This window comes from Kogia breviceps, chromosome 15 (genome assembly GCF_026419965.1).
Source record: "Kogia breviceps isolate mKogBre1 chromosome 15, mKogBre1 haplotype 1, whole genome shotgun sequence".
NCBI classification, from domain to species: Eukaryota; Metazoa; Chordata; class Mammalia; order Artiodactyla; family Physeteridae; genus Kogia; species Kogia breviceps.
Window position 1 is genome coordinate 15192005 of NC_081324.1, and position 13982 is coordinate 15205986.

Below are 13982 nucleotides of genomic sequence, written 5' to 3' on the forward strand. Positions count from 1 at the left end.
TTTGGGCATCTACTATGCACCTGGCCCTATTTTAGACACAAGAAACAGTGAATATCTAGCAGCGGGAAACATAATAAATAAGTAAATTATAGAGTACCTAAGGAGCAGTGGTGCTATGGAAGTAGGAAAAGCAGATAAGAGAGAGGAGAAGCTCTGCGGGAAGGGAGCAGGTGGCAATTTAAAATAACCCACAAGTTGACTTGCCAGGAAGCTACTGAAACGTACACTTCGGGACACTTCACTTGCAGAGGCCCCTTACAAAGCCTTGAAGAAAAATGGTCATATGGTTTTGTAAGAGTTTAAAAAGCAAGATATTTGGGACTTCCCTGGTGGTCCAGTGGTTAAGACTCTGCACTCCCAGTGCAGGGGGCCTGGGTTCGATCCCTGGTCTGGGAACTAGGTCCCGCATGCTGCAACTAAAGGTCCTGCACACGGCAACGAAGATCCCATGTGCCACAACTAAGACCCGGTGCAGCCAAATAAATAAATAAACATTTTTTTAATTATTAAAAAGGCAAGATATTTGAATTGCTATTGGTTGATTCCCATTTCTTTGCATTCCAACTTCCCCTCCATCATACTTCTCTTCATGCTGGAGGGACAAGGAACATTTTGAGGATCCAGCTAAGGAGAATTTGAGTGGAGATACATTTAGTTTGGGTTTAGTACATATATTTCTGTGGTTCATGGCTATTTCCTGCCATCCTTGTGTAGGAATGGCTTCTAGGAATACTACCACCCGCTGTACCAATTCACCTGACATAGTGGCAGAAAGTTGCACTAGAGGTGGTATCCTGATATGAGGGTCTCCTACAGCACCTGGCCTTGGAAATAAGTGAATAATAGAAAAGAAACAAGGTTTGAAAGGTATAGAGCCAGAAGCTAATCTGCATAAAAATTTTCCAAACATCAGATGTATAATATAAAATTGTCATCAGTCAATCAGGAAGATAGGGTGATCATTACAACCAGCACTAACAGTTGCCGGAACCAAAATGGTAGAAATGAAAGTATCTAGATATGTTCACATTCTGGATATATTTTGAAGGTAGAGTCCTCAGGATTTTTTGAAAGAACAGATACAGAGTATGAGAGAAGAAAAGAAGTTAAGGCTGACTCCAAGGTTTTTAGCCTGAGGAACTGGAAGGATAGAGTTGCCCTCAGCTGAGGCGAGGAAAGCTATGGGCAAAGCAGGTTTGCGGGAGAAGGGTGAGAATTCACATCACTGTGACCAACAAACGTGGCGCCCAGGTTTTACCCATCCGATATCCTTAGGGCACATCCTTCAGACTTTGCCTCCATGCTGCTGCATATTTTGAGCACTGGGTAAGGAGCAACGCAGAATGACATTGAGTGGGAAACCCCAGGTACCTTCCAGTCTTGGACTAGTTGATTAACTTTCATGAACCCTTTTCCTCATCCATAAACTAAAAGCTACATTGGTTACAGTCACTTTGGAAAAGAGTTTGTTCATTTCTTACATAGTCTTAACTATCAGATCCAGCAATCATGCTCCTTGGTATTTACCCAAAAGAGTTGAAAACCTATGTCCACACAAAACCTGCCCATGAACGTTTACAGCAGCTTTACTCATAATTGTCAAAACTGAGAAGCAACCAAGGTATCCTTCAGTGTCAAATGGATAAACAAACGGTGATACATCCAGACAGTGGAATATTATTCAATGCTAGAAAGAGATGAGCTATCAAGACATGAAAAGATATGAAGGAAACTTAAATGCATTCTACTAAGTGAAAGAAGCCAATTTGAAAAGGCTACTTATGATATGATTCCCACTATATGACATTCTGGAAAAGTCAAAACTATGGAGACAGGAAAAAGATCAATGGTTGCCAGGGGTTAGTGGGGACAATGAATAGGCAGAGCACAGAGGGCAGTGAAACTACTTTGTCGGATGCTATACTGGTGGACACATGTCATTATACATTTGTTCCAGTGGCATGTGAGACACCCAGTGATCCTCAGCCTCCAACAAGTCTCCTCAGCTCCACAAAGGATGGCTCCCTAGCAAGTGTAAGTAGCACTCCAGGGTGTAGCTTCCCAGGGAGTCTCATCAGTACCAGCTTCCTCCTTCCCAGCCCCAGTCTGTCACACCTCAGAGAACTTCTCCACGATCAGGTGGCATATATCTTAATTCTTCGCCTAGGACCTATGGCTATTTACAGGAGTGACTGCACACTGAGGAAGAGGAAATACCCAGGTCTTGGGGAGATTACTCTACACTGTCTCTGAATTGACTTTATATTCCTAGAGACCTAAAATGTGACAAGTCAAAGTAGGAGCTTATAGTGATCATGTGATAGACTAAGCCTTAGGTCAAATTTGACTCACAGTGGAACTTGTCGGTGTATGGACTCACCTGTGGTCCATTTCCTCAGTTCTTGGATGTGTATTTGGAATAGATATATTTGCCCACTCTCAGAATCCCCACGTTCTCTCTCTGATCCAGTAAGGGCCATTATTGTAGGAAGAGCTAAGTAAAAGCCAAAAGAATGTCCCCTCCCTACCAAGATACTAAACCAGAAGCAAAATCCCATCCTTGGGGGAGTTACAGTGATCCAGGCCACCATTAAAGGATTAAAGGATGGAGGAATGGTGATATCCATCACATCTCCATTAACTCACATGTTCAGCCTGTGCAGAAGTTGCATGCAGAACAAGAAAAAAAATCTTTTTTAAAAAAAAAGAAAAAAGAAAAGAAAAGAAGAAAAAAAAAGGAAGTTGCATGGATCTTGGAGAATGGCTATGGACTACTGTAAACTTAATCAGGTGGTGACTCCAATTGTAGCCGCTATCCCAGACTTTTTCCATGAGCAAATAAACACAGCCCCGGGCACTTGGTATGCAGCTATTGTCCTAAATAAGTCTTTTTTCCATGCCAATTTGTAAGGGCCACCATACGCAATTTGCTTTTACCTGGCAAGGCCGTCAGTATACCTTCATAGTCTTGCCTTGGAATTATGTCGGCTTTCCTGCTCTCTGCCATAATGTTGTTTCCGGAGATCTTGACACTCTTGACACACCATGACACTCTGAAAAACATCACATTGTTCCATTACATTGATAAAATTATACTGGCTGGAGCTGATGAACATGTAGTAGTAAGTACCTTTTTTTTTTGGCTGCACCGTGCAGGTTGTGGGATCTCAGTTCCCCAACCAGGGATTGAACCCAGGCCCCGGGCCATGGTAGTGAAAGCCCAGAATCCTAACCAGAAGACCACCAGGGAAATCCGAGGAAGTAGTAAGTACTTTTGGTGCCTTGCATGTTGCCTCAGAAACATGCAAACTAGAGGGAGTGAGAAAAAATTTTTCACTTTTGCCATCTTAGTGAAGTTTCTGGAAGATCAATAGTCTGGATTGTGTTGAGCTATTCCTTTCGAGGTGAAAGACCAGTTGCTGCACCTTTAAACAACTACCATGAATAAAGAGAACAAAACTGGGGAGTATTCTTAGAATCTGGGGTCAATGCAGCCCACTTTGAGTGTGCTATACTGACCCACCTACAAAGTGACCACAAGGCTGCCAGTTTTAAGAGATCCCACCACGGGGTCCACTGTTTCACGCTGATTCATAGGGGCGAAGGACACCTGTAAAGCCCATGTCATTCATTACACCTCGTGCTGCCGCAAAGTCAGTATAAATGTTTCAGGAAAGCTCAAAAGTCTGCAGAGTCAGCTTCACACCCATAAACTAAGCAAAGTTCTGGCATCTACCTCTCAATTCAGCCATAAAGTGAGAGCAGGAGGCTGCAGGGAAGAGAAGGAACAATGTCAAGACAAATCAGGATCCCAAACACAAGGGTTTGGGACTCCGTGGCTCGCAGTGGGTTCCGGAGCTCGGTTGGCTCTTAGATTCATGGCCCCCAATGCTTCAAAGGGTTTCCTGCCAAACCATCCATGTAACCCCAAAGACCTTCCAGGAAGAAGAACCCAAGTTCTAACACAATTTAACTCAACTATTTTCCATGGATCAGGTCGGCTGTGGTTATGCAAATCAGCTGCCTTTTTCAGTGATGACCCAGGTCCTGTAAGAGCCTTGGGAAGGGGAGCTGAGGCAGATCTGTCTTCAGGGGCCCGCAGAATGGTCTGGAATGAGAGGCACTTGCTCGTACAGGAGATCTGCCAGGCCAACCAGAAGCCGGGTTTTAAATACAACCTTAGGCCTTCCGAATCCACCCAATCTCAGCAGACGTCTCTCTCCCCATTTCATCCAGATTCAACACACGTGGTTTCTCACTTCCGTCCACACCAGCCCCAGCTGGCTCTTGTCTCAGGTTTTTCTCGGGCTGGGGATTTTGCTATTTCTTTGGCTCAGATTTCAGCATCGATTCTTGATGTTTCCTTCCTGACCAAGGCCTTTCCCACCTAAGCTCAACTCTCCTTCAACCCGTCTACCCATGTCTGACCCCAGCACGGGTGCCAGCCCCTGTTTACAATACTCCCGCTCAGTCTACAGATTCTAGAAGGACTCCCACCATGAGCGACGGAATGATCAAATCAGGTTAACAACCAGGAATCCATGAGAAAGAGGGGGTTGGAGGCAAACCAGGCAGAAAGTGAAAACAGAACCCTGAGAGGGATATGGACATAGGGGAGGAAGGCAGGGCAGTCAGGGGTTGAAGGACAACACGATTCCCGGGTAAACAGGAGGCTGGCCAGACACCCCTGAGGAGCCGGGAGCAGCAGGTCAGGAAACCCAGGGACAGCCCCAGCACCATCTCGTGTGCACTGCTGTTGAACAGACAAATGAGCCTGGAAGTGACAAATCAGAAGGCCTTGACCCCAAGGCAAACGTTCAGCCCATCAGAGGAACTTTTCTAGAACTCTTTCTCAGGGAAAGGTCAAGACAATGGAGAGAGGAGGTGGGTTATGCCACCTGCCTGGACGCAGAGAAAGGGCAAAGGCAGGGCTGAGGCAGGGCATGGACACCAGTCTCCACTTGGTCCCCTCCGCTTCTTAGCGTTCAGCCAGGCCACACAACGGGTGTTGGAAGCAGCCCCATGTGCCCAAGCGAGCCAGCAGCCTTATCCCAAATGAGGTCCCGGTCCCTGTGAGGGTGATGTTCCTGTAGCCAAGGGGCAGGTATCAGTTGGAATGGGGCTGCCCGATGGGTCACAGCCTCTATCTGTACTTGACCATCTTTGTTCTCGGTGCCTGCAGTCTACTGCGCTAAGGACTGCCTTCTATTCTTTGTTTGAGTTCGGATTAAGAGCAAAAGCCCAAGAATCAGCTGACCCTTCTCTCTCAGTTACTAGCTGTGTGACCTTGGGCAAGTTACTTCACCTCTCTGAGTCTCACTTTCCTCAATTATATTATGGAAATTATAGCAGTGACTTTGGGTTGGGTTTTCAGTCAAATAATCCATCTTAAAAGGATTAGCACATCTTCAGGTACACAGCAGGCCCTCCATCCTTGTTAATGCCTCGAAAGGCTCACTTCCACACCTGATAAAAATATCACCCCCCCCCTCCCCTCTGGAAAACATCCCCCATCTTGCTTAACCAAACTCATTCTCCTGTTCACAGCAGCAAGTGAAAGTTCCCTCTCTGTTGTAGTGGATTGGAGCAGACCCCATTAGAAACTGGTCATGAGATATCTGTTAGACTTATTTTTATTAGTGGATGAAAGGAAATCGTGTTTAGTGGATGAAATGGAAACTCCCCTCACTTCATCTAAGTTACAGGAGCAGTTACCTGCCCGTCCACAGGTCAGAGAATTAGCCGCTTGTTCTTTTGCATATGCAGAGGGACCATTTTTATGCTTTAAGGACATATGGCATAGAAGTAACGTGAGTAAGCTGGCTGACCAGAGAAACACTAGAAATTGCATTCTTTCAGAACTAGTCTGCGTCTGAATTCAAGAGGAGTAGAGTAACTAAGAGCAGATGAAACGGGTGTTACTGAATTCATAAACAGCCAGCACATCTCTGCCCACACAGCCAGGTGTCAGGCAGACTCTGCCTGCATTATATGGAACAAATGTGTCTGTCTCTAATTGCTGAGTCAGGAAATACTAAGTACTTTTATTGGCACATGTATTAAATAAATAGACATGGATTTTTGGTAAACTACATTAAAGAAGTTTCTTTTTTTAATACTCCTTTTTTTAAATAAAAATTTATTTATTTTTGGCTGTGTTGGGTCCTCATTGCTGTTCGTGGGCTTTCCGTAGTTGCGGCGAACAGGGGCTACTGTTCACTGAGGTGTGCAGGCTTCTCATTGCGGTGGCTTCACCTGTTGTGGAGCACGGGCTCTAGGTGTTCAGGCTTCAGTAGTTGTGGCTCGCGGGCTCTAGAGCGCAGGCTCAGTAGCTGTGGCACATGGGCTTAGTTGTTCTGCGGCATGTGGGATCTTCCTGAACCAGGGCTTGAACCCGTGTCCCCTGCATTAGCAGGCGGAGTTTTAACCACTGCGCCACCAGGGAAGCCCTAAAGAACTTTTTTTAAAAATTTACTTTATTGAAGTATAGTTGATTTACAATGTGTTAATTTCTACTGTACAGCAAAGTGATTCAGTTATACATACATATACATTCTTTTTCATGTTCTTTTCCATTATGGTTTATCACAGGATATTGAATATAGTTCTCTGCTGTACTGTAGGACCATGTTGTTACCCATTCTCTATATAATAGTTTGCATCTGCTAATCCCAAACTCCCAATCGATCCCTCCCTAAGTGCTTCTCCCCCTTGGCAAGTATAAGTCTGTTAAAGAACTTTTTAAGATACCAACTTTAATTTTCTTATATGCCTGCCATTATCGAGGGATTTTTTTTCTTTTTTATGAACTCATAGACCCTTCTTTTTAAATACCAAAGAAAAGAATTTTCCTATCATATGCTTTCAGAGTTATCATTTGTTTTGTAATGTCAAAATCAACAACTGAAACATGAATATAAGACACGAAGTGATAAAGTTACTCTGGAAGGAAATTTAAATGGACATTTAAATTTGTTTAGGGGGAAAATGAATGTCTACATAGAAAAAAATCCTGCAAGTATACACACCAAAATGTTAACAGTCATCTCTCCGCCACTTTGGGTGGTACAGTTGTGAGTGATTTATTTTCTTTGGTTTCTTTCTTTTTTTTTTTTTGAATTTTATTTATTTTTTTATACAGCAGGTTCTTATTAGTTATCCATTTTATTTCTTTTCCTTTAGCTTTCATTAATATCTCTGAGTTTCTGAATTGAAAATTCCTACTTTTTAAGGACTTCCTGGGAACAGTTTTAGATTCATAGCAATACTGAGCAAAGATACAGAGATTTCCCATATATTCCCTGCCCTCACACATGTATAGCCTCCCCCATTATCAACATCCCACCAGAGTGGGACATTTGTTCATTGATGAACCTACATTGACACGTCATCATCTCCCAGAAGTCCATAGTTTATATTACAATTCACTCTTGGTATTGTGCATTCTACAGTTTTGGACAAATTCATAATGACATGTATCCACCAGTATAGTATCACACGGAGTGGTTTCCTGCTCGAAAAAATCCTCTGTGTTCCACCTATTCATCCTTCCTCCCCAGTAACCCCTAGCAACTACTGGTCTTTTTTACTGTGTCCATTGTTTTGCCTTTTCTAGAATGTCATATAGATGGAGTCATACAATATGCAGCCTTTTCAAATAGGCTTCTTTCACTTAGTCATACATATTGAAGATTTCTCCATGTCATTTCCTAAGTTGATAGTTCATTTCTTTTTAGTGCTGAATAATATTCCATTGTCTGGACATACCAGTTTATCCATTCACCTACGGAAAGACATCTGGGTTCCTTCCAAGTTTTGGCAATTATGAATAAATCTGCTATAAACATTCATGTGCATGTTTTGTGTGGACATACATTTTCAGCTCTTTTCGGTAAATACCAAGGAGCGTGATTGCTGGATCTTATGGCAAGAGTGTGTTTATTTTTATAAGAAGCAGCCAAACTGTCTTCCAAGGTGGCTGTACCATTTTGGATAATAGTCCTTTATCAGATGTGTCTTTGGTAAATATTTTCTCCCAGTGGGTTGTCTCCTCATTCTCTTCCCAATGTCTTTTACAGAGCAGAAATTTTTAATTTTATAGTCCAGCTTATCAATTTTTTTTCATGGATCATGGCTTTGGTGTTGTATCTAAAAAGTTATCGCCAAAGGAAAAACACGTTATCGCCAAACCCAAGATCATTTAGATTTTCTTCTACGTTATTTTCTAGGATTTTCATAGTTTTGTATTTTACATTTAGGTCTGTGATCCATTTTGACTTAATTTTTGTGAAGGGTATGAGGTGTGTATGTAGGTTCATTCTTTTTTTTTTTTGCAAGTGCATGTCCTGTTGTTCCAGAGCTATTTGTTGAAGAGACTCTCTTTACTCCATGTATTGCCTTTGCTCCTTCGTCAAAGATCAGTTTGCTATGCTTATGTGCGTCTATTTCTGGATTATCCATTCTGTTCCATTGAAGTACTTGTCTGTTCTTTGGCCAACATCACATTGTCTTGACTACTGCAGCTTTTATAGTAAGTCTTGAAGTTGGAGAGTGTCAGTCCTCCAACTTTATTCTTCTTTTGTATTGTGTTAGTTGTACTGGATCTTTGGCCTCTCCATGTAAACTGTAACATTAGTTCGTTGGTTGCCTCTTTGAGAGGCTATGCGTGGTTGTGCTTCTGAAGCCCCCGGGCCACTGTGGGGTGATGGCCCCCCAACCACCATCCCAGGCTTCCCAGCTCAAGAGGAGGAGAAAGGTCAGGAGGGAGAGAGGTGGTTTTTGCACAGGGAATGGAGGGGCCCAAAGTTAAGTGGTCACCAAATACTACCTATCATGAATAGTCCTCTTGTAACATGGTGAAGGCAATAAGTAAATGGTGCAAAAGCAAAAAAAAAAAAAAAATCAGTTTGTTGCTATTCACAAAATAACTTGCTGGAATTGGACTGAATATATAGCTCAGGTTGGGAAGAACTGATATTTTTAAAGTATTGAGATTTCCTACACACAAACATGGAATATCTCTCTATTTACTTAGTTCTTTGATTTCTTTCACCAGAATTTTATAGTTTTCTTCATATAGATTTTGTACATACGTTTTTAGATTTATATCTAAGGATTTCATTTTTCTGGGTGATATGTACATAGTGGTTTCTGGGTTTTTTTGGTTTGGTTTTTTAGTTGGTGGTGGTGGTGGTGGTGGTGGTGGGTTTTTTGTTTTTGTTTTTTTGCCGTGCCATGTGGCACGCAGGATCTTAGTTCTCCGACCGTGCATAGAACCCGTGTCCCTGCAGTGGAAGCATGGAGTTTTAACCACTGGACTGCCAGGGAAGTCCCAGAGTTGTATTTTTAAATTTCAAATTCCACTTGTTCATATTGGGAAAATGATTTATTTTTGTATATTGAATGAGAAATTATTTCTTTTGTATATTAACAAATGATTTATTTTTGTATATTAACCTTGTATCCTGCAACCCAGCTATAATCACTTACTAGTTCCAGTATTTTTTTAATAATTAGAAAATAATTCACTTTTAACAGTTCTTTGAGATTGGTCTTCTGAGATGGAGACAGTTAGCTTCACATTCTCCCTACCTTTCTATTAATTAAGGTAAAGGGAGCCCTCACATTTATGTGATTGTCAAGAAGTTTCAAGCAGAGCTGGTTCTAGGACCCTGCGGGTGGATGGGAGGTGACGATGGAAAAGAATGAAGAGTGTGAAAAAAAAAAAGAATGAAGAGTGTGAAGCGGTAGAGGGAGGACAAGGCAGGGGGGAAAGCTGTATCATAGGACCATATAAGGCTGCTCTAGCAAAGAGACTCAACAGTAGAGTGTTTTAAAGAACAAAGTTTCTCTCACTTTCATAAGACGGGTTGCAGGAAGGCTCCCGTCTGTATCTTTTATGGCACTGGCATGGTATGGCTGGTCAAGGATGGGTCTCTGCCATGTCCAAGGTCCGGGCTGCAGGAAGAAGGAAGAGCACAGGAAGTGAGCACAGCAGCTGTCACATGTCTCAGCTGGTGGTGCACACCACTTCTGCTCATCTTCTATTGGTGGGAGCTTGGTCACATGACGATACCTGCAAGGAAGGCTGGGAAATGGCGTTCAGCTGGGCAACCATGTGCCCCACTATTAAGTATCTGCTCTTATGTGTCTGCTCTTATGCACGAAAACGAACATGGATGTGGGTGGATAAATAACCATCTCTCTCACAAAGAGGGAAAAGGTGAGAAGACAGAGGCAGGAATTAGAGAGAAAAAGAGAAATGAGAATGGAGAAGAAGAGAAAATTACAAGTGGAAGAAAAAACTCCATTTGCTGAGGGAAAGCCCTGGTGTTAGATTCCTACCAGTCCCTGCCGTACCGTAGCCTGGCCCTGGTTGTTATTCTTGGGGTGCTTGGGGTGCACGAATGTCTGGGACAACAGTGGGGAAGGAGGGCTTGTTTTATCGCTCTGGCCGCAGCAGCCTACATGTAGGTTCATCTTATAGCTTCTAAGTTTGTGCTTCAGACTTTTAAAATTGTTTTCCTTTGGTTCTCTCTTATTCGACCACTTTGGCAGATATGATGGAAAGGTGGGGTGAGGTGAGGGCCTACCACCAGCTTGAAAAAATCAAGTGCGCTTCCTTCCCTTCACGTGGTGGTTTAACATTTCCAAAAGGTTCTTACAGATGTTGTTTCATTTCCTTCTTATAACATAACTGCAAGGTAGGAAGAGCCACTGTCAGTAATAAGTCATGTGAAGGGCATAGCCTCTGGGGGCATATGTCTGATAGGAATCCCAGCTTTGCCATTTACTAGCTGTGTGATATTGGGGAATTCACTCAACTCCTCTGAACTTTATTTCCCTCAATATAAAATGGGGGTATTGGGCTTCCCTGGTGGCGCAGTGGTTGAGAGTCCGCCTGCCGATGCAGGGGACACGGGTTCGTGCCCCGGTCCGGGAAGATCCCACATGCCGCGGAGCGGCTGGGCCCGTGAGCCGTGGCCGCTGAGCCTGTGTGTCCGGAGCCTGTGCTCCGCAACGGGAGAGGCCACAACAGTGAGAGGCCCGCGTACCGCACACAAAAAAATAAAAATAAAAAATAAAATGGGGGTATTAATAGCACCTACTTCAAATGTTGTTTAGTACTTATTTCAAAGGGTTGTTACGAGGATTTGAAGAGGTAATCCTGTCTGGTACACGGTAAGCGCTTTACAGATGGGGAAACTGAGGCTAACTCAGGTGGCTTGTTTCACGGTTCAAAACCAGGCCTTCCAACTTCCAGTTCTACTAATCCTCAAGGCAGAGATTTTGCAGGGCTCAAACAAGCCAGGGAAGTGGCTCGCTGGATGAAATGGAAATTAAGATTACAAAACAGCACAGTCTCTCTCACAAAGATGGACAAGGTGACAAGATCAGTGAGAAGAACGAGGCAGGAATTAGAGAGTGAGAGAGAAAGGAGAAAGGAGAAAAAGAGAAAATTGTAAGCGGAAGAAAAAACTCCATTGCTGGATCCAAGAGAGAAATTCAAGGAGTAGGGATAGCTGTCAAACAGAAAAGAGCCAGAGAGTAATAAGAGGAGAGAAAAGGAATAAGGATGAACAGAGGGGCACAGCGGCTCTCCGGGGTAGGAACACCTCAAAGTGATCACTTTCCAGAAAAAGAAACTGAGGCACGAAGCAGCCACACGCCCCTCTGGCAGCGAGAGCTGCAAAGACCTGGAAGGTATCACTTCACGCTGGTGAACGTTCTCATTCCGGGTGCGGGGAGCACTTCGGAATCCTCCCCCTGACCATCCGCAGCCAGGCCCAGCCAGTGGAGGGAAGCACACATCACATATCACAGCATGTTCTCCTCTCTTTTGTTTTATTTTAATCCCTACAGGAACAGGAGGCAGATAACCTTTCAACAATCGGAAATCCCAATAAAAAGAAACTCACTCTGAAAAGTACACAGTGTTTGGGAAGGCTTTGGTATTTAGTAGACTTTAAAGATTTTCATCAGTTCTCCAATTTCTCTGTGTGCTTTGGAGGCCATGAGAGGAGTAATATTAGCTGAATAAAAGGTCACTAACCCAAGAGTTGTTTTTAGCCAGATAAATTTGCCATAGCAGGGTGGAAAGCTCTGGATAGATATTCAGCTGCTGACAACTTTCTAGAGCAGGTGCAACTTATCGTTTCTCACACACCCAGGCAGGGAGCTCTCTTCCTCTACACTTGCTTGAAAATGTTTCTCTTCTGTTTTTACTCTTTTTTTAATATTCCCACTTTCATTTTCCCTGTCATTTACTTCCAGCTTCATCTGGCTTTGCAACCATGAACAAACCACTTAAATATTGCTTTGCTAGTTCTTAAACTTGAGTGTGCATCAGAATTATCCCGAGGGGCTGTGGAAACACTGATTGCTGGGCTCCATCCCCAGACTTCCTGATGCAGGTGGTCTGGGGTGGAAACTGAGAATTTGCATGTCGAGCACGTTCCCGGGTGAGGCTGCGGCTACAGGGACCAGGCTAGAAAGAAGCACCTGCTTAGACAAAGCTCTGCCTTAGCCAGGGTCACTCTGCACTTGTCTCATTGTGATACCAAGGGCAGCTTCATCGTCAATGCTGCAGGACTCCATTCAAGACCCAAAGATGTACCAATGAAGCTTTTAAGGGGGACTGTGGAAATCAGGCTGAGGGCTGGGCAACACCAGAGGGCACCAAGTCTTGAGCATCTGGTCCCAAGTGGTCCCAGAGGCACTTGAACCTTTCCTCACTCCTCAAGTGCGTGTGGGTTCCATGTTTCCTTGGGTGTGTGATATCTCTGAGCTGACCCCCATGGTCGGCTTTGATCAGAGGTCCTGGAACACCCAGGGCAGCCTAGAGCTGAGCAGGAAGTTCCCCAAGCCGTCCTCTCACCAGGAGCACCGGCGCCCTCCACGCCGTCTCCATCACCAAGGGAGGAGGTCCAGCATCAACCCTCAGCTCGGGTGGGGCTGGAAGTGGGGAGGGCACATCTGGGCATTTGTCTGATGCAATGGGTATTAAAAGACGCAGGGGGCTTCCCTGGTGGCGCAGTGGTTGAGAGTCCGCCTGCCGATGCAGGGGACGCGGGTTCGTGCCCCGGTCCAGGAGGATCCCACATGCCGCGGAGCGGCTGGGCCCGTGAGCCATGGCCGCTGAGCCTGCGCGTCCGGAGCCTGTGCTCCGCAAAGGGAGAGGCCGCAACAGTGAGAGGCCCGCGTACCGCAAAAACAAAACAAAAAGATGCAGGAACTTTGAGGTCAAGTCAGACAGGCAGTCCTCATATTAATGATTAAAAAAAAGGAAAATGAAACATTAGTTTCATTTCAACTTCCTCAGGAAGAAGGCAGTAGAAATCACTGAAAAGACATAAGCTGTTTTCAGTTGAAAAATATCAGACATATTAGGTTAGAAATCATAGATATATTTCCAAAAGGATTAAGTAGAAACCTTATTTTGGTCCTCATGACAATCAAAATTTCCTAGTAGGCTGGAAACCATGAATCCTCTGATGCTTCTAATTCTCAGTTCAAGTCTGCAGCTTTTCTAGGAAGCTTCTGGTGAGTTTCAAAAGGCAATGGAGAGTCTGTCATGCAGAGTGAAGTAAGTCAGAAAGAGAAAAACGAATACCATATGCTAACACATATATATGGAATCTAAGGGGAAAAAAAGAAAAGGTTATGAAGAACCTAGGGGTAAGATGGGAATAAAGACACAGATCTACCAGAGAATGGACTTGAGGATATAGAGAGGGGGAAGGGTAAGCTGTGACGAAGTGAGAGAGTGGCATGGACATATATACACTACCAAACGTAAAATCGCTAGCTAGTGGGAAGCAGCCGCATAGCACAGGGAGATCAGCTCGGTGCTTTGTGACCACCTAGAAGGGTGGGATAGGGAGCGTGGGAGGGAGGGAGACACAAGAGGGAAGAGATATGGGGATACATGTATATGTATAACTGATTCACTTTGTTATAAAGCAGAAACTAACACGCCATTG

The 13982-nt window shown here is 44.1% G+C and overlaps 2 protein-coding genes across 2 annotated transcripts in view; one reads left to right on the forward strand and one right to left on the reverse strand.

Annotated features, from left to right (window-relative positions):
* The window catches only part of LMAN1 (lectin, mannose binding 1), a 240022-nt gene that overhangs the window by 161722 nt on the left and 64318 nt on the right, over positions 1-13982 (forward strand). The window lies entirely within an intron of this gene.
* The window catches only part of LOC131742747 (O-acyltransferase like protein-like), a 93035-nt gene continuing 81996 nt past the window's right edge, over positions 2944-13982 (reverse strand). Inside the window, exon 8 of the mRNA XM_067014992.1 lies at positions 2944-3053. Within this exon, the coding sequence (XP_066871093.1) occupies positions 2961-3053 (93 nt within the window). The 3' untranslated portion in view covers positions 2944-2960. The remainder of the gene's footprint in view (positions 3054-13982) is intronic.